The following is a 21,466-nucleotide window of genomic DNA, read 5'->3' as shown; positions in this document are numbered from 1 at the left end:
TATCGTCATGTGCTCATCACGGCGTGTCGTTTAACCCCACGTGCACGCGATTTCAAACGACTCAGCTGCCTCGACCTTGGCTCACCCGAACGGCAACACACGGCGACACCGTACGAAATCGTTCTCGGCCGCGTACAATAACTGCCAGTCGCACCGGTTTCCATTTCATTACAGTACGTCTGCGGTTTCCGTTGCCGCAATAATATAATATCATCACGACAGTAATAACTAAGACGATTATGTGAGTGGTTTAAAAATATTATTCAAAATATCGTTTATAATGAATGATAATGTATGTACACACGCGTCGTGCCTCGTTTTGTTTTTCCGTAAAAAATAAATAATATATTCTCGGACGACGTTTCGGTATTGTACGGCGAGTGCGTTTTATTCTCTCGGATATGATTTTTTTAATAGAACAATAAACTAAAATATTAATAATATTTATATAACATAATATTATTATATATAAATAATAATATATTGGCGAGCAGAATCCGTACGCATTCGCAGCTGCGGTGTCATTGAAGACCGGCCGGCCACGAACCTTGCGCAGCGGCATACGTCCTATTATGGTGCGGGAAAGGTAAAATCGAACGATGATTATGTTGTTATGTATAATATTAATATATATAATATAATATATTATATCGATATTAAATAGTACTTATGTATTGTAATGTGGCGGTGACGAAAAAATAGTGATAGCCAGACGAACAGGCAGACAGAGAGAGAGAAATTATTCACATCTGTCACGATAACATAATTATGTTGATTGTCGGTTTTCACTACTAGAGACTACGGTCGAAATCGAAAAGTGTGCCCCGGGAACGACATAGTATACGGCCGTTATAGTCTTGCAAAACAGTACATATTGTACACATGCTTAAATATAGGATTTAGAATTTATGTATGGGGACGAAATTGATAAAAACATTATTCCATATGTAATATTATATTATACAAAGTGGCGTATATATACCACGTGATTGAATAAAAACAGTACATTTTTTAAAGCCTCAAAGACACTTATTTAGGTTTCAGGTTAGAACTATCAACTGTATGCCTTTTGTGGTTACTAACCTAGTAACCTCTACCTGGCAGTCTAGACTCTATCCTTTTTAGTTAAGCCGATACACACACACACACATTATATACTTAAATTTCTATATAAGAAATATTATGAGGACCCCACCGAACAACCCTTTAAAATTATAAATTCATTAGATTTTATCAATTATAAAAGATATAATGATATTTTCTTCGATTGTTTTGTGACGAGTTAATATTAAATACTATTTTCCAACAAGTGCGTTCTTGAAAAATAATTTAAATATCGAATTTTCTTTTACAAGTACTACGTATTATATTAGCTTAATTAATTGGAAATCTATGAAAGTATAAAAGTTTGCTATTATCATAACACAATGTAAAAAATATATCGAGACACAAAACAGTGTGCAGACGCAGTAGCTGAATATTAATGCAGAAATTTTATTTATCGCCTTTATTCAAAATATGTTTTTTTTACTATTGTGGATAATAATTATTAACGTTTCGTTATCCTGTATTAATTTTCGTTTAGACACTTCAGAATTCAATAATTCATATTCAACATGGAATATAATATAATATTATATAATATTAACGGTCGCCGCCGCGCGCGCACGTCGGATCTTCGAGCCGTACATAGGCCGCGCGCCGTGGGAGAGTATTAGCACGCCGCCGCGGGTCCACGCAACATCTGCGACCGCGTGCTTCGCGACCTCACTTTTTATCGTCAGTCGTTGATATTAGCTCATCGCGTTTCGTCGACGTCGTTATCGTCTTTTTGGTGGTGGCCCGCGTGGTCGTGAGTGCGACCGCACGACTATAATAGTAATATATAATATTCATATTAATTTATACAACCGGTTCGGCCGAGACGCTTTTTTCGGTTCTCCCCTTATTGGATCGGCCTGTATAACTCTTATTCCGGCGGAATCGGGAGTGTCACTCCTACGCCGTCGTCGCGATCTATAAATGGGTGCATTATAAAAAAAAATCTGGACCCATAGTAGTATACCGTCCACGTCCTCCATCCGGATGCTGCAGCTGCTGCAAGTATGCCTCGAATTTTATATTTTTTAAAATATACGAAATCATATGCAATATCAAAATCATGCACTATTACTGCACCCACCACAACGGACTTAAATTTTACAACTTATAGCTGCACCCTATAGGCTACAACCACGCGTTTATAATATAATAATTATATAGGTATATGTCAATTAGGTATCTTAACCTTTTATTAATATTTTAACTCTTATTCCGGCTGCTCTGGTGGAATCGGAAGTGTTACTCCTACGCCGTCGTCGCAATCCAATATAGGTGCATTATAAAAAAATATTTGACTTTTGAATCCATATGTAGTACCGTCCGCGTCCTCTATTCGGATGTAGGTATGTGATTTTTATTTGTTAAAATATACGAAATTACTGCACCCGCCGCACCGGACTTAGATTTTACAACTCACGGCTGCACCCTATAACCGCGCGTTTATAATATATACATATATAAATCAATTAGGTACCCGCGTGGTATATATGGTCAGTGCAGAGGCGTTGTTTGTGTATAGGCGTTGTTTTTGTTTTTGATCCTCGCCGGGAAATATTTCAAAACGACACAGAAAAATACAAATCCGTTCACCGCGTCCTACGCCAATTACGCGCAATTTTAACCGGCCAACACAAAATCAACATCGTCAATCATCGCTGCAATAATAGGTACATCAAATACCAGTGTACCTATCGAAACGTATGAGCATTTTCGTTGGCAACAATATTAACCGTCTTTAAACCATACCCATTATATTATAATTAATTAATATTTAATATAATTATATTATATTTCTTATATACCGAATCGTATATACGTTCTTAGTATGGCGTTCTTGTGTGGAGAGAATGAAATTGTAGTCCCACGCAGTGATGGTCCAACAGATGGTGCGAGGGTGATAGGGATAGATCCCTCCCTGACCATTTTTTTTTAAATATTCATAATAACTTATCTATAGACATAACACGATGTCCATCAGTGGCGTAGCCATGATTTTTTTTCGGGAGGGACTAATCAACTTTTAGACTTTTACACATTAAATACGTACCTACTAGCACAAATAGATGGCTGAAAAGTGTTAATACTTACAGTACATTTTTAAATATTTTAAATACAATTTAAGACTTTTTGAGCGACTATCATAGACCATTAAAATAATTTTTTAATTTCGGGAGGGGGGGCTGCAGCCCCCTCGGACCCTCCCCTGGCTAAGCCACTGGTGTCCATAAATAATATTTTTAATGTCGATCCAATAGTGTATGTTAAAAAATCAGCCTACCCCCCCCTCCCCCCTGACATACACCATTATCCCCACGTGTTTGGTTTTTTAGTCATCCTTTAATTTTCATTTAAATTCAACAATGAACGAACAAAAAAATTACGTTTTAAAATAAAGCGCTGACGATGGAGAAATACATATCAATTTATCCACCGATGGGCTGATGCGTTATTATTATTATTAAGTATCAAATTAGTTATTAAATAATGCTACAAATTACAATAGAGTGAACGCTATCGATAATAATACAATATAAATATAAACTTCTATAATATAATATTATGATGTATATTATATATCTACACTATGACGTTATACGTGTATAACATTCATGGTTTCATGGTTATGACGAAATCAACTCTATATTATTATTTGTTATGTATACACATGGGTATAGCGTATATATATATATATTATACACAATGTGATTCGTATTATAAATTATTGAATTTCACACGAGTATAATAAGTATATTAATTATTATTTTTCTCCTGTGCAATATTTTAACTAGCAATAAAGATATTATTTATTATTATTATTATCATTTGAAGTTTAGACGGGTGCCGGGCGGAGCTGTGAAAGAGCACAAGAGTACAAGACTCACAAGAGTACCCAGCAAAATGCTGTCTTACTATTAAATTATTAATACACAGCTCATCTAAACTTTAAATACCGACTTATGAGTTATTATGTATATTAGTTATACACATAATTAATTAACTTGTAACTACCTACATAGGCGTGAGCAGACTTAGCTGGCCGGTATGTGTGTGTGTGGGAAGGGGGGAGGGGGGTGGGGAGTACAGTGTTTTTGGTAACACAAATACCTACACGAAGATAAATTATTAAGAGGACGTTATACGCTAACATATTTTGATGTCTCCGTCTTACAAGTGCGTAACATATAGCAAATATTACGCTAAACAGCTGATCACGTTTTAGCTCCGTTAGTTTAAAAATCAAAGTGAATTGACCACTTATAAAACTTAAAGGTAAGATTATTATCTAGGCAATTTCATAGATTTTTTATTATATTTTAATTTTAAAGCGAGTTATGAGTATTTTAAAATTTTAAATTGGTTGTACATCATAAAATACTCATAGTTTGCTTTAAAATTAAGATATAAAAAAAAGCCTATGACATTGTCTAGATAATAATTTTACTTTTAATAATTCACTCTAATTTATTGAAACAACGAAGCTAAACGTGATTTCCTTAGCGTAAAATTTGCTATGTAAGATGTCGGTGTAACGTCCTCTTAATATTTCAACTATGGTTCAAGATATAAGATTGCCTTATATTTGAAAAAAGTTTAGTTCGCAGGACGGGCATCTACCCTGTGATTATGATTAGGTACCCACTTGTTCAAAAATCGATTTTTATATTATGATTATATTGGAATTCTCATAAAAATATTTTGTTTTGGAATATTAAATAAAAAATGTATGATGAAATAGGTATAATATTACCACTTTAATACTAATTTTGTCTTTATCCATGTCCTCGTTCATTTTGCGTTAGGTAGGTACATGTACGATGAACATAAGTTACCATAAATGGTATAACTAATGTTTTTTAAAAAAATATTTATGTATATTATTTATTTATGCACTTTCATAAACGCATAAATAACAAATTTGATTTTATTTTAATTTCTTACAAAGTTTGCTACCACCTAAAATTCACCAGCCTATATATTAAATGTCTATAAATAGCTCGAAACGGGTCAAAATATTTTGAAAATTTCATCATGTATATAAAATAATAAAATAAACATTTTGTGAATATTTCAAGTAACTACGGTTAATAGTTTTTGAATTACAACAAAATAATATAATCGTTAATTAGTTAATTTACAGGTGAATATATTCAATGTCCAGCTTCAAACGTTCATAAAAAATGTATTTGACTTTCCGATAAACTATTTGTTTTTGTTAAATGCAGGAAAACTTATGTGGAATCCTGTAATACAATTTAAAATCTAAGATATACATAGAAGAAATAATTTTCAAATTTTCGTGATTTTAATGAATTTTGAAAAATTCGAAATTCAAACGTTCATAGCAAATTATTGTGGATAGGTATATGCAGAACTGTTTTTTAACTAAAAACTTAACTAAAATTTTAATTTATCAAATGTTTGCATATACATTAGATAGAAAGAATACATTTTTCTGGGCATTTACGTAAATTACCGTAATTTTCTTGAAATTGGCCTTTTTTTCTATACTATTCCCGTTCAGTTGATGTACAGCATATTTTTTTTTTAGTAGATTTTTTTGTTTCCACTTCTTCTAAACGCAATGGCTTCAAGTTCGGCTGTATTCATCAGGCATCATATTTTTAATGATCTTAGAATGATGGACACAACGAACGTGATTATCTATGTAATGTGAATGTTCTCGAACTCACCCCACGAAATGGCTATAGCATTTTATAGAATTTTTATTATAGAATTATATTAATAACTTCGGAACTGAAAATTAATTATGTCAAAAATATGGTAAATATTTGGAAAATCGTGGAGAAAATATTGAGTATATATAGCCAGACACAACGATAGTTTCCACGAAATCAGCTCGACGAATTGCGCAGCGAATATCACCAAGTATAATACACCCATTGACTATGAATTTATAATTTTTAACTTTGGGTGGGGCTGAAATCACATCACCCCAGCCCCACCAATTATTTTTGTTCGATAACGGGAAAACCAAGTCCGTACAAATTTTGAAAATGCACTTGTACAAATTCATACAAATTACGTACTAAATATTGGTTAAGAAAATTTTTGAAAATTCCAAATGGGCGATGTACGTATTTTGGACGACCGGCAGCGTCGTCTATACGCTAAAATATTAATGTACATCGTACCTAGCTAAGTAGTTTATTTTTAAAATCAACTACGTATATGCGCGTCGTTGTCGGTCGATATTGTCGATTACTGATTAGTATTTTCAAAGTTTAGAAGTAATAACTAATAATAATATAATATTATATGTATTGTTTTATTATATTTAATTTGTCATACCAATTACAAGGGCAGTGGCGGGTTTGAGGAGTGGTAGTCAGAGGGCCCCGTCCCCCATTGGCCTAGAATCTAGGTTAACAAATTGGACCGTTTTTAAAATTTGCGACGTAAAACTTTAAAAAATACAATGGGCCCCACCCCCAAAAAAAATTCTATGCCACCACTGGACAAGGGTCTAGCCCACCTGGAACACCAACCACGAGCATACGAATTATTTTTATTTTTATATGCAAATAATTAATTAAATATTAAAATTTTATAATATTATATTTTATGCGTACATCGTAAATATTGGTATAACACTCGGCACTACACGGTATCCAAGCGGTCCTACATAATATTATTGTTATTATAATATATGTGCGGACATTATCGAATTACCCACGTTGCGATAGTGCGCAGTTATAGTCAGTTGGGACGAGGATAATAATATTATGACACATTTAGGTGGCATATGTAAATAATACTAAATAAAAAAAATTCATACATGGCAATAAGTATCCTATAGCATATATACGTCACAGTCGTTCACTTTGACCCTTTATATTATACTCAGTATCTAGGTGGTATTTTAATTCATTCCGTCGTCAAAACAGTATTGTAATTTTGTATAGCGAGTAGCTCCCTTTTACGACGCTCGTTTCGATTCGACACTTATAAATATTATAATTAACTGCAAGCGCGTATGTACATGTTTTACCCATTTAAAATATAATATAATGTTAAGTGTTTGAAAAACAAACAAAAAACCTACGCTCAATTATATGCTAATAACTATTTGGATGTTTGACAAGTGTATGTGTATAGGATTACCATTAGCGCCGAAGCAGCTTTCAAGTCACTAATTAATGCGATTATAATATTATAGCTGATAGGTATACATTCAAAAAGTAGTTTATAATTTGTATACACAATAACAATGTAATATAATCAAATGTTCTATACGAAAGCAATTTCGACATAATATGTATGTATATATAATGCACCTATATAAATATGATCAGAGGCGGACTGGTCCCGGGTGCTATAAACCAGTTCGTAATTATTTTACAGGCCCTGATTATCATTTTCGGGCCCCTAATTAATTTTGCACCCTGCAGTCCGCCCCTGAATATGATATATATTATGTAGGTATTAGGTATATAGGTACGCTGTGTACGCAATCGATAAGTGTAAACTGGGAACCATTATAAATTATAATATTAATTAGTATGTATTTTATTATATAAGACGAAAGTTAGTTGAGATCATAAACGTTAGCATAATTATAGTATTAAATAAATGAAAATAATTTTTGATAATTATATACGAATGATATATTATATTATAAATAATTTAGAATGTTTTAAAAATTAAAATACCATTTTATGCAAAATATAATTTCTGTAAGTATTTTTAAGACTCTACATGCAAATTAAAATATTTTATTCAAAACATCTAAGTTACCAATGACAAATAAATTAAATTATTTAGACTACCTAGTAGTACCTACCTACAAAAGGATTTACGAATGAAGTAGTGATGTACCTACGCCTACGTATTATGCCCAATCGTTAATAAACAATTATAATATTTAGTACTGTGTTCTTCACTATACCTACCTACTAACCTACCTATTCTATATTTTTTTATATTAATTTAATATTATAAATTAGTTAACGATGTTAGTTGAGTTTGAAGTTACTTTAAAGCTTAAGACACAAGATAAATTAACGTTTTCACAATATTTATTTTACACAAATTACAAAACAAAACTACTAAACGTTTCTTAAACTCAGATCACAATGATATTTGTATTATTAAGTACAAAGTAAACCGTATATAAATATTAGCTAAAATAGTAAATTACTTAAGACAATGATATTAATTTTAAATACATCCAGAACATATTATAATAGTGATAATTGTAGTAATAAATATTTCCTTGCATAAAACATTTTCATGCTACACTGCAACTCGGTTACGCACTTTTGTATTTATCCATATTCCATTGTGTATTGTACATTATTGTTGTTGGTGTTATTATTATACAAATGTGTATTATGATTACGATAAAAAAAAGAACAAGAATGTTTTTTGTAAACTTTGTAATATATAATATGTTTAATGTCAATAGTTATATAATCAGATTCATTTTTTACATACATACAAGTGTATACAACACTATAGAGTACAGCTAATCCTTTTAAACTTTTTTTATTATTACGATAATACGATTACATTCAAACCGTTCAGTGTACATATTGTTCACATCAAAATGGAATTATTTTCTAATATTAAATATAGGTTGCTAACATTTTTAAAGTATTTGAAATATAATTGTAATGATATAATCTCACATAATAACATTTATTAATTTTTTTTAATTTAATATCACGAGGGCATACAGTTCTGGTCAGTCCAAATAATATATAATATAAAATTAATATAATATATAAAACGAATTGAGGTTAAATGACAAACAAAGTTATTAATTATGAGTCAAATTAAAAATTGTGATATAAAAATATAAGTATAGTATTAGTATACTGTCTAGTATCTATACAACTTATTATAGGAATAAAAATCGACTAAGGAATGATGCGTCCACATTAGTCAACTTCATGATTCTTAGCATTGGACTAGGTAGTATATTATAGTATATATTATAATAATATTATAGTTGATAGTTGATACATCTCAGTGGCGTAGTCAGGAATTTTGTATGGGGGGGGGGGGGGCGAAGCCTCATAATACAATCTTTTATTTACACTTTTTAATTTTTTTATTAATCTTTGATAACTTTATAATGTCAACTCAGTAAATTGGGGGAAGGGGGGCTATAGATACGCCTTGATACCATCGATTCTATTTTTCAATATGTATAATAATATATTTTGTCAATAAGCGATTATTATAAACAATATTATATACAACAGTATGTAGTCATACGTCGAGCGTCGTTATAAGTTTCAAATAAATTTATATCAATTGGTAGCATTTTATTTATTTTAAAAATAAATCAAATTTAATGTTTTATTAAATATTTTGTTGTTATTGTTTTTTTTTTTTTACATATATCTTATGCATATTGTTATGTCCTATGTACCTAAAATGTAAGTTAATTTTGTTGTCTTAATGTCTTATATAAATCCAAACAATTAACCCAATTCATTTCAAAACAATAGAGCGCTGTTATTTGTCGATTCGTGTGACCCGACGAACTCGCAGCGTATTTTCTTTTGTGCAATTCGTATATTACAAATCTTTCGTTTTTTAATTCTTATACACACATAGTCACATAGACTACATAATATAATACATTATAACAATAATTATCTAAGTACAATATATATATATATTAGTTACCCGTGTTTTTTCACGGAGAAACAATATAATAATACACCATATTACCATACATATATGTATATAAGAACACATGCACACTAGATAGTAAACGCACTTATAAACACAGTATTGTATTAGCGGCGTTTATTAGCACCACGCTCATAATACAACTTTTGTTTCATAATCGCCAGTCACCACTATAGGATTTGTGTAATCGATTATTATCATATTTTATAAATGTAAAAATTATCTATACGCGGTTCGATGAATAGAAAATTAGACATTATTATTTATTCTTTTTTTATTTAGCACGTGTTTCAACTACCTACGTGACATCTCGCCCATAATCTATTAAGCCAAACACTTGTTTCGAAACGTTCTAGTAATAGGAAAACAAAAAAAATAGGATAGGTCACAATCTCATTTAAAATGTCACTGAAAAACGATTACCTATTGTTCAATGTTTACCTACCCAAAATGTCAAACGAAAAATAAGGACTATTCATTTACAATCTTCCGTTTTGTCGATACTCGATACGACGATACCTATACAATAATATTATATAAATACCCTTTTCTGTAAAGGCTCACTTTTTTTTTTCAATCTACCTTGTATGCACAACATATCTATTATAATCTATTGTCTTAGAAACAAATATAATTTCTTTACCTTTATACCTATGTAGGAACTTCGAAATGATTCATGTATACATTATAATGAAGTAGATATTAGATTACATATAGTTATACTTGAATTCTTCAACCGAACTAAAAATACGTATTATAAATAACGAAAACGTTTGATATACATCCGGTACGATTATATTTTGTAACAATATAGTTCACCAGGTAAATCGAGAAATAATAATAATATATAATATCCATCACAGAAATAATAGGAGGTATGCGTATATATTTTACAGTTGAGGACAATTTGTGTACTTTAAATATACCGTAATTTATGAACAGATATACATTATACATGTAGTTAAACAATGTGCAACACAATTCACGAGGTTCTATTCTGGAGAGTGGCGACTGGAGGTGTACACATATTCATATATTTTTATTATTAGTAATTTTTGATGTTCGTTTATGGTAACTTGTTGTACGCACGCATAAATATTATATACTTGTATAATTATGTGTGTATGGTGTCTTCAATTGCTATCCCGATGAATATTATATTTGTTGTTCAGTGTGTCAAAACATCAAATACTTAAGGCCTACGCTCGACAATATAATAATATATTATCATAAACTAACTGTGAAATTATCGTTTCATTAACTTTAAAGTTTATAGGATAGTAACAACTATAATATTATATTTTCAGTATTTACAGTAGTCGCAATAAACAATTCATTGTATAGTTCATTGTATAATGTAGGTATAATATAAAATATTTTAATCAATAATTATATAATATCATAATATGATTCTTGGTCATTCCTCATTAATTATATTTTTTAACATTAATTTGAAATTAGTTTAAAAGCAGTATCATTAATTTAAGTTTAAATTGAATAAACAGTTTATAATGCCGTACAAATTTCTGTTGATGAAACATAATATTCGATATTTTGTAATTTGTATAATATACTTTATATTGTATTTATTATAACATAATATGTAATTGGCATAATTACCGAGCAGTAAACACGTCACAAAATATATTACCTATGTTGTACACTTGTACAGTTCCGAGTTATAAGTAATAATTGCGATTTCATTATTTTTTAAATAAAAAGTGTATAGGTAAGCATAAAGTTTACTCACAGTTATAATTATGGCAGGTATTATGAATGCGCACTTTTATCCCTGCAGCATTATTGACATTAATCAAATGGTTTATATCGGTATTTATGAGTTTCGATCCGCCAATTATTATTATTAGTTGTTTCCATTTCATTGTGTTGAAGAATATAGAAAGTCGCGCTCGTCTATATGAAATCGGTCTGAACCAGTTTGTTTATGGCGCGAAGTTTTTCGAGTGAAAAATACGAAAACAATACAGGAATGTTGTCTCGGGTTCTTTTTTGTGCAGATATCGACTTTCGTGTGGTACCTGTGTGTATTTAAGATAAAAAAAAATACGAAATATACTTATACCTACTCTCTATATTATCATTAAAGTCCAATAACTAATAAGTTTCAAAAGCGTATATCGCTGTATAATATTAATAAAATAATATTATTATGTATAGGTAGAATATAGTATTTACACATTGTTACTCAATTTATTATTCTACCGAATATTCAAATTCAAATACATGATTATAATATATATATATATATATATTATATTTATAAAGTTTGATATTTTACGTTGCATAAACTTTAAAGTATTTTAGTGTACACTTCTTGTAAAAATATCATTCTGTGCGTAACCACGAATAATACAAGCAAATCTAAAGGTCGCTAGGACATAAAAGATCCCTTCAATATTTACGTTATAACTCGGTTTCTTTAACAATGCGAGTACCTATAATATTATATAATATACTTGCAAGGATTGTCAAGTTGTTCCTTCTAATATTAAATATTTTAAAATAGGAAAGATAATAAAGTTTAAAAAAATGTTAACGTACAATTTTGGCTGTATAATAATATAATAAATAATATATAAAATATTTTGGTTCGTATTAAAACGTTTCTCACAGGACGTTGACCTATATATACATCTGTGCGTGTCGTTTTTATCCTGGGTATTACATTTTTATTATATTTTTTACATTTCACATGTTATAGGTATTCAAATCAATAAATTGTTAAATGATATTTGTTGCAACATTAAAAAAAATCCTTTGGACAGTTAATATATTAACAATGATTAAATTAAATATCCTTATTCAATATGACATGTTTCGTAGTTCAGTTTCAACGATGACAAGATATATGTGGATTATACTACTGCAGAGTATCATAAAATATTTTACAAAGTTCTGCACGTAATATATTATTTTAACTCCGTTTAAAAAAACTTTCTTCGGCAGTAATCGATAACTATTATAGATGAATATAGTATATAATATATTATAGCCACGTTTGTGTTTAGGCGCATATATAGATAGGTTTTTCCAATGTATAATATTTGATAAACTAAATAATAAACTTTTATGCTATACGGTTTTACGTCAATACTTTACACGCTCAAAAGTCATCATACTTTTACCTAGCAATAAATCTAAACACATAATACATATACTAAGACATAACATATATACATTTGATATACGATAAAGTCATACTTACACATAACGTATACCTAACTTATATTTATAGATTTTTGCGTGTTACAATTAATAAAATATTTTGGGTGGATTAGCATATGGAAATTAACACTGCATAATAGGTTGTGTTAATATATTCTTAAATTTTAAACATTATATTATAATATACAGCTACCTACACCTACACCTTCGTTTTAATTTTTAATTTTTATTAATTTTCAAGGTCAGTATTATTGTACATGTATTAATTGCAAGTAAATTATTTTTTCTTATCACTAACCGCTTAGACGTTTTAGTTAAAATTTGGTCGCTTGGCTTAACAATTAGCCTATCGATTTTCTTTTTATATATATTATGTAAATAGGACGACATAATATGTAGGTACCATAAATAGGGCTGTAAATTGGTAGCAAAATTAATTTTTACTATTTTAGTAATAAGATAACTTTTCTTTATTACAAAATTTGAATGATATAACAATAAATTCAAGTTTGAATCTTTTTTTTTCAAATTTAGAAATTCGTGAAATTTTTGCAAATTTTTTTTTGTTTTTTCAAAGAATTTTTTAAAAACTTAAATGTAAAATAATGAGAATTTTAATTTGGTTAAAGTACCTTCAAAAATCAATTAAAGAAATGTTATAAAAATATCTTTTCTTTGATTATAATATATTGTCTATGAAACTATGAATTTTTCTTTTAAATATGTAAGAAATTATGGGTATACCTATACCTACTTTTTGGGTTTTTAATATTTTGATTGAACAATTTCAATTCTTATTTTAGTGCATTCATCGGAATATTTAAAGTGGATCTTAAGCTATTTATGATTTTAAATGCATTTTATAGTGCATTCAATCACAGCCTTTATTATAGACTTTTAATAAATAATAACACGGTCCGCGGCGGCCGTCCAACATCTGTGTCACACAAGTACACAAACACAATACACAATAATATTATGTTTATTGTAATTTGTAACACTTGCCAACAGATATTCGCGTATTGTTTGTATTTGTATCTCGTGTTCATTCATCACGCTATTATAATATATGCTCTGACCATACGACGGCCTTCTGTTTTTGCTTTGATTCTCGTGCGCTAAACTATATTTCACTGTGTGGTATAATATTATTGCGCGTTGACGTTTTCTTCGCTCACCGCCATTACACTATATTATACGTCTCTACATATATATCCATAAGAGTAAAGTCTAAGCGGTGGAGGAGAAATGTGTCAAGAACAGACACAATACGCGCTATATATGGTAAATGTATAAACAATGTAGGTACATAATATATAATGACGAAGTACCGTAGTATAGGTAGGTACATGCATCTGACTATGTATCGTAATATATGTGAACTGACCGTATATAAAATACATATTACATACGCTCTGATGATAGTGTTATAACTTATATCTATACCGATGCTCATAATTTACATCGTAATATTATGACTCGAATGTATTATCTGCAACAATAACAGTGTGCATATATATATTGGATGGTAAAGTTTTAGATTTTAGCATAAAATTGCAGGATTACAGTAATTGATTAATTTGTATGATGTATTCTGTAAAATCTACATAATATACCTAGGTATGTAATAATATGTGCAATATAGGTAGATAATACTACCTAATAGTTAATACCTATATATATATATATATATATCGAAATATTGTAATGTTTAGATTCTAAACCGTTATAAAATTCTAAAGTTTAGAATTTTATAACGGTTGGAAGCATTAAATCGTAAAGATAGAGCCAAGCAGGCGTCTTGATTGTCTATTGGAGGTTTCCAACCGCAGAATTCACATAATATTATATTTTTAGTATGATTTTTTACGGATATTAAAAGAACGAATCTTTAAAAAAAAAAAAAACAAAAAAGACCGAAGTAGAAAATCGTTATCGTATATATAGTAATAATCGGTGTACTTGTATGTGTAATTTCTATTTTTGTTCATATTTTCAGTATAATTTGGTGTAAATGAGAATTATTTTTGTTATTACCAACCTAGCTAATATGATTTTTTAAAGGTCACAAAAAGTTGAATTTAACAAATGTTATGGTCACGCTCATAAAAGGTTGGGAATCACTGGTCTACCTGATTAAAATTATTAGGATGAACATTGACACAAAACATGGCCGCCTTTAGTCATAATATATGAATTAAATTATCGTATTACTTAAAAGTTAAAAATGTGATAAACTGTAAACATATAATATTGTACTCCCGTTAATTTTTTTTTTTTAATTAACTAACCAACAGCTTATTTTTTGAATACCCCACCTTCATTCTCTTTAACCCCAAGTTGTTCATCCATAAAGTGTTCATAGAACTGTATTAGCTTTATTAGTTTGTTTCAACAAAAATATATTTTACCTTCTGACTTTGGATCGAAAATAGTAAGTTGGTACATAAAATGCTTATTATCGAGTTCGTACATATAATAAATATTTTACATTTTAATGCCTCGTTGGAAACCGCAAGTAAAAATGGCTTTATTCAGTCATTCTGAGATAAACCGTAACCATATTTGAATTATTTAGTTTACCCGCTTTTTTCGCTCCATGCAAGGATGTATTAAGCATGAGGTGTATCGGTGATAAGATAACAGCTTATAACGTCATTGAGTTCTAAACAAGAGAGTGTACCTCAAAATAACATAATTTGATAATGTTTTTCCTTCGCAAAATTAAAACAAAATTGTCACAAATCGTTTAAATCATTAAACAGTCACAGTGGTTGTTCGATCGTTGTTTGATTCTATCGGTTACGTTGTAAATATCATAGGATTATTGTTATTATTTTTAGTGATTATGCTCACAATTATTCGTCGAGACCTATCGACCAATACGATTTAATGGTAAATTCGTTAAAAAAAAAAAAAAAAAAAAACAATAAAATAAAATATAAACAATATTTTCGTTATAATTTTTTTTTTTGATTTGTGTTTTTAATTTTTATGTTCCAGAAATATTATGTTACTGTTCTACGCGAGGCTCCAATTTTGTAATAATGGGTGCCCGTGAAATGCATTATACAATTTTGTATTGTCCTAATCGCAATTTATTCCCTAGCTCAAATTCATACCATTAAAGGTAGGCACCTAAATTATTATAATATTTCCACATGGAAACGTTAGTGTTGTACTTTTTTTTTTTTTTGTATTTTAACAATTTGGAATTTTTGCATATAGCTGTGATGACCGTTATGGCAGTATCGATTGATGAAATACGTGAAAGTATTAACATGGCTCGTGAGATGGCTTTGACCGGAAATTACGATTCGTCATTAGTGTATTATGAAGGAGCCAAGTTACAATTGGGACGATTCTTGTCTACTGTTGATATTCAGACACGTCGAGAAACCTGGCGAAGCGTAAGTCATATCTGTTTCAAGCATTTTAAATTATCGTTTGTTATTTTGTTTGTATTTCCCTTGCTGTCACCAGATTCAACGTCAGATTAATGATGAATGTGAACAATTAAAATTGTATTCAAACACCTTAAATAAATTAAAACAGTTACGAAGTAACGACTTTGAAAGGAATGAGAGGCCACTGAGTGCATCTACTCCAGCATGTGAGTATACTAGAATTGTTTTTATAATGCAATAAATTGGCAATGGTACAGTTCAAAGGTCCCCACACACTGCAGCAGTGGTGGTGTAATGGTGCAGGACACATTTCACCGCTCACCGCGGCGGTAAAGCCAAGACAATAGAATTTAATGCCCCTGCTGCAGTGTGTGAGGACCTTAAAGCATATAAATTTTTCCATTAAAATGGATTACCCAAATATATATATTTTTAAATTAAAATCAATCTAAATAATTTAGTAATTGTTTCTTTATTATTTATTTACTAGTGAATAGAAATAATAGAAATGATAGAAATGAAGATATATCACCCGTTGATGGATTGTCATGGTTCGGTACAACCCGTCAACAGGTTAATGGCAGTGGCTCCCTAGAATGGCCCCCAGCAAATAATAATGATCCTGATGTCTGGCCACCTCCATCACCCGTTGAACATAGACCCGGGCCACAAGTTAGGCCACAAAAAACATCTCGACGTAATGAAACATCACGAGTGGCCAATAGAAATCAAAAAATTGGACCAAATAATACCCGTAACAGTGCCACTAGATCTCAGATAGCAAAAAAAAATGATGATGTCAAAAAAGGTCCGAAAAAAGATACTAATGGTCATAATACAAATGGAACGGTAAATACAAATATTTTGATTTTAGATTTTTTTAATAATTCTATGTTTATATTATTAGAGTGATAAAAGTGAAAAAGATAAGGATGAAAAAGAAGTTTTGAAACCAGATGAAAAACGATTTGATTGTTCCTCTTATGATCAAGACCTTGTCGATATGCTAGGTAATGATTAACATTATATGCTTACTTAATTATTATTATGATATATTAATTAGTATAATTTTATTTTATAGAAAGAGATATTGTACAGAAAAACCCTAATATAAGATGGACTGACATAGCTGAATTAGATGAAGCTAAACGTCTCTTAGAAGAAGCGGTAGTACTTCCTATGTGGATGCCAGATTTTTTTAAGGTATATTAAAGTTTTTTAACTAGCGTTAAATAAAATTGTTTGAAATTTGAATAGTTAAATGTATGGGAATGTGTGAAAATATTTTTTTTAAAGGGAATTCGGCGGCCTTGGAAAGGAGTCTTAATGGTAGGCCCTCCCGGAACGGGAAAAACAATGCTTGCAAAAGCTGTGGCAACCGAGTGCAGAACTACTTTCTTTAATGTATCCTCATCAACACTAACTTCTAAGTATAGAGGTGAATCTGAGAAACTTGTCAGACTCCTATTTGAAATGGTAAGTTTTATATTAAGTTTACCATAATCAAAGAACATTAAATGACCAATTTATAAATATAGATATATTTAGTAATAAAATTTAGCATTTTATCAACAAAAATTATATTAAAATAATCTTTAGAGAATTTTTGCTAAAATTAGTGTATAATAGATACGGTCAAGAAATATTATGCTGAAATTCTTTTTAATTATGATTATTGATTATCATTATTCTTCAGTTTAATACTAAATTGAAAAATCAGTGATTCATGATTTATTTTGTCAAATTCCTTAAATCATTATATTGTACACACTATAAATAATAATTTTTAATTATCCTTATCATAGGTACTATTATTTGTATGAATAATTTAATGCTATATGTGAATATATATTATAATTTGTTCCCAAGCTTAAAATAACATAACCACAAATAGATATAGTACCTATAGTTCTAATTAATTTCATGAGTTGTTAACCAGCTAAAACTTTTCAATGTCATGCTTAATGACATAATATGATATATTAGACAATTTAAATATTCTGTTTGTTATGCTTCTTATAACTAAATTTAAAAAAAAATAAGTTTTGTAGTAAGTCGCTCTAAGTTGTGATATTTATGATAATATAAAAATATAAAATAAATACCCAATACAAATGAATACAAATTACCATGGGTTAAATATTTTCCTTGTTCAGCTTAATGTGACAACATCCAATAAATTGTGCGTTACTTCGGGTTAACAATACACAATATTATGTTCCAATTATTTAATTTGTTCAGTATTTTTTAATATCTCAATAGTATAATATGCGTATATTATTTTCTTAGGCAAGGTTTCATGCTCCATCAACGATATTCATTGATGAAATAGATTCTCTTTGTTCGCGGAGAGGCTCAGAGTCTGAACATGAGGCATCCAGAAGAGTGAAATCTGAACTCTTAGTCCAAATGGATGGCTTAAGTGATACAAGTACAGAAGAAGAATCAGGGGCGAGCCGTATTGTGATGGTACTGGCAGCTACCAATTTCCCTTGGGATATAGATGAGGCACTTAGGCGTAGATTGGAGAAACGTATATATATTCCTCTACCTAACAGTAAGTATTATAGCATATTCAATTAAAATTTCCAAATAGATATTATTATAATAGAAAAAAAATAAAACAAAAGTCCCAAACTATTAATTAAAAATAAAATGTATTATGGTTTTAAATATTTTAAGAAAAATTATAGCAGAGTACAACAATTGTTGTTCTTCTAAGTGGAACAATGAATATATTGATAATTTTTATTTTTGTAACTATTATTATATCATGGATCAGTAAAAACAATCAATTTTAAACTCTGAGCTTGGCTTCTAGTAGCAAATTGGATCTAGTTGGTACTTTGGGTATTAAAATATAAAAAATCACAGTACTTTTGAAAACTACTCTGATAGATAAAAAAAAAAATTAGGAAAACCCTAGAATTTAAAATCAAAAATAATTTTTGTAATTAAAATATGAATACTGTAAAGATTTGAAATGTTCACTAAGTATTTATAAGTATTTATATTAGCATTTACTTGACATGATATGGTACATAATATGTATAAATTGTATTTAATTGTTTATAATATATACTATCATAATAATAAACAATATAATACATGAAATGTTTCAAATGTATAATAATACCTACAGTAGAGCGAGTTTTCTGATGTTTTTGTTACTTAATAATATGTTCTTAAATTTTTTGACAGAATATTTGATTATTTTTTCTGCTAAATACAAATTACCCAATTTGTTATGAATTGCTTACCTTTTTTGGCAATTATTTTAATTATTGTCTTACAGTATTAACCAATATTCATTAGTTGTTGTCATGTTACAACTGTATTATACATATTACAAGTATCATGATAGTACCTATATAATATATTTATAATTACTTTTAATTAGTATATAGCTAATAATATATATGTGGCTGATTAACATAAGATAGTTATCAAGTACTGTTTTTGCTTTAAATGTAAGTAATGGTCTATCTATACAGCAGAGAGCTGTAAATTCTCCCAAATAATGTTATTACAAATTGTGTGGCATCTTCAGTAAACAATTATGTTTATTGGCCTTTTTAAATATACTATTAATGAATACAAAAACATTTATTTATAGGTGCTGGTCGAGAAGCGCTACTGAGAATAAACCTTAGGGATGTTAAAGTAGAACCTGATGTAAATTTAACAGAGATAGCTACCAAACTTAAAGGTTACTCTGGGGCAGATATCACAAACGTCTGCAGGTAATTACAATACTAATTAAATGTACATAATCAACATAATATATATTTATAACATTTTACAATGAGAGATAGATCATGCACTAATGTGTTTTATTAATACTTAGGGACGCTTCTATGATGTCAATGAGACGTAAGATTGCTGGATTAAAACCTGATCAGATTCGGCAATTGGCCAAAGAAGAAGTGGATTTGCCAGTGTCCTTCCAAGATTTTAATGAAGCAATAGCAAAGTGCAACAAAAGTGTTTCGTCAGATGATTTGACCAAATATGAAAAGTGGATGGGCGAATTTGGATCCTCTTAATTGTTGCAGATAATGAACTGTATTTTTTTTCTATGCAGACCATTATTTTGAATTCTTTTTTCTTTTTTGTTAATTGTGTATAGAAATAGGAGGACGACTAGATACTATTTACTTTTTATTTTAATTGTTTATGGCTGTGCTAGCTTTTGAACTTTATATGCTCACAACGAAAAACACATACTTAAAATGTTGAAAAAAGAAACTAATATTTTTTAAGTTTTTTTTTTTTTGTCTGGAGGAATAATTTTAATTTTACATTTATTTAATTTAAAACCTAAAAAAAAAACATAAAGTATCTTGCCATTTTTATTGAATCAAAATATTTAAAATAGTCATATCTTGGTTTAATTTACTCTACCTATTATTATAGGCTGGATGGAACATATATATAATGTTTTGTTCTATAAAATTATCTGTTCCGCACTTATATAATTTTAATGCTAACTATTCAGATTACAACCGTTGATCAGTAACTTCTAGGTCCCTAATGTGATTTATATATAATAATTTATTTGTTAATTTATTCAACAGCCTTAAATTTCATATTGTAAAAAAGTCACTTGTAATTTATTGAGTAAAACAAAATTTTCCTAATATTGTTTTGTGTTTGTTATTTTCAGTGGTTGGTCTAGTTTCGTATTCAATAATGCACATATTAAATTCTCTGATAAATAACTCCATCTTTATCATGAAAAATAGATACTATAGGTTCATATTATGATTTGATACACATCAATAACTATTTATCTTATGTAAATGTAGACAATTGATTTATATGCAATATTATTTAATGTTTTTTTTCTTATTTAAGTTGTCATCTGTATTTATGATAGCCAATTATCTCTGAACTATGTGTTTGTCTTTCCGATTAGGTTGATTGCAGGTAGAATAACTTTTTCCAAACAACACCATATACTATTTTATTTTTATTAGGAATAAAAGACTACAATTATGGTCATTAACGTACTAAGTGTTAGGTACACGAGTTTTATAAAATATAATATAATATACAAATAATAGTTAACAAGGTTTTAAAAGTTTGCATTCATATTTACATTTTAA

The 21,466-nt window shown here is 29.2% G+C and overlaps 1 protein-coding gene across 3 annotated transcripts; it reads left to right on the top strand.

Moving 5' to 3' along the window:
• Window positions 1-151: 151 nt before the first annotated feature.
• LOC100159865 (katanin p60 ATPase-containing subunit A-like 1) lies at window positions 152-21,000 on the top strand. 3 transcript variants are annotated; one of them, XM_008188266.2, is made up of 11 exons: window positions 152-586; window positions 15,955-16,081; window positions 16,180-16,361; window positions 16,435-16,564; window positions 16,849-17,207; window positions 17,266-17,368; window positions 17,440-17,561; window positions 17,655-17,834; window positions 18,648-18,915; window positions 19,975-20,101; window positions 20,206-21,000. In XM_008188266.2, exons 3-11 carry the CDS (start codon window positions 16,185-16,187, stop codon window positions 20,402-20,404), a joined length of 1,665 nt encoding a protein of 554 aa, XP_008186488.1. In that variant the 5' UTR covers window positions 152-586; window positions 15,955-16,081; window positions 16,180-16,184; the 3' UTR covers window positions 20,405-21,000. The 3 variants fall into 3 exon arrangements, with proteins under 3 accessions (XP_008186488.1, XP_003246827.1, XP_001952586.1); XM_003246779.3 differs by lacking the exon at window positions 152-586 and adding an exon at window positions 1,719-2,103; XM_001952551.5 differs by lacking the exon at window positions 152-586 and adding an exon at window positions 15,492-15,846.
• The last annotated feature ends 466 nt before the right edge of the window (window positions 21,001-21,466 follow it).

Source organism: Acyrthosiphon pisum, chromosome A3 (genome assembly GCF_005508785.2).
Source record: "Acyrthosiphon pisum isolate AL4f chromosome A3, pea_aphid_22Mar2018_4r6ur, whole genome shotgun sequence".
Lineage (NCBI taxonomy): Eukaryota > Metazoa > Arthropoda > Insecta > Hemiptera > Aphididae > Acyrthosiphon > Acyrthosiphon pisum.
The sequence above is the reverse complement of the archived record's forward strand: the minus strand, read 5'-3'. Positions and strand labels throughout refer to the sequence as shown.

Bases quoted from the DNA above. Each gene is read 5' to 3' on its own strand.
- LOC100159865 (XM_008188266.2), top strand. From the start codon at position 16,185: ATGACCGTTATGGCAGTATCGATTGATGAAATACGTGAAAGTATTAAC. The intron at 16,362-16,434 runs GTAAGTCATATC...TGCTGTCACCAG, and splicing joins GTCGAGAAACCTGGCGAAGC to ATTCAACGTCAGATTAATGA. The intron at 16,565-16,848 runs GTGAGTATACTA...TTTATTTACTAG, and splicing joins GAGTGCATCTACTCCAGCAT to TGAATAGAAATAATAGAAAT.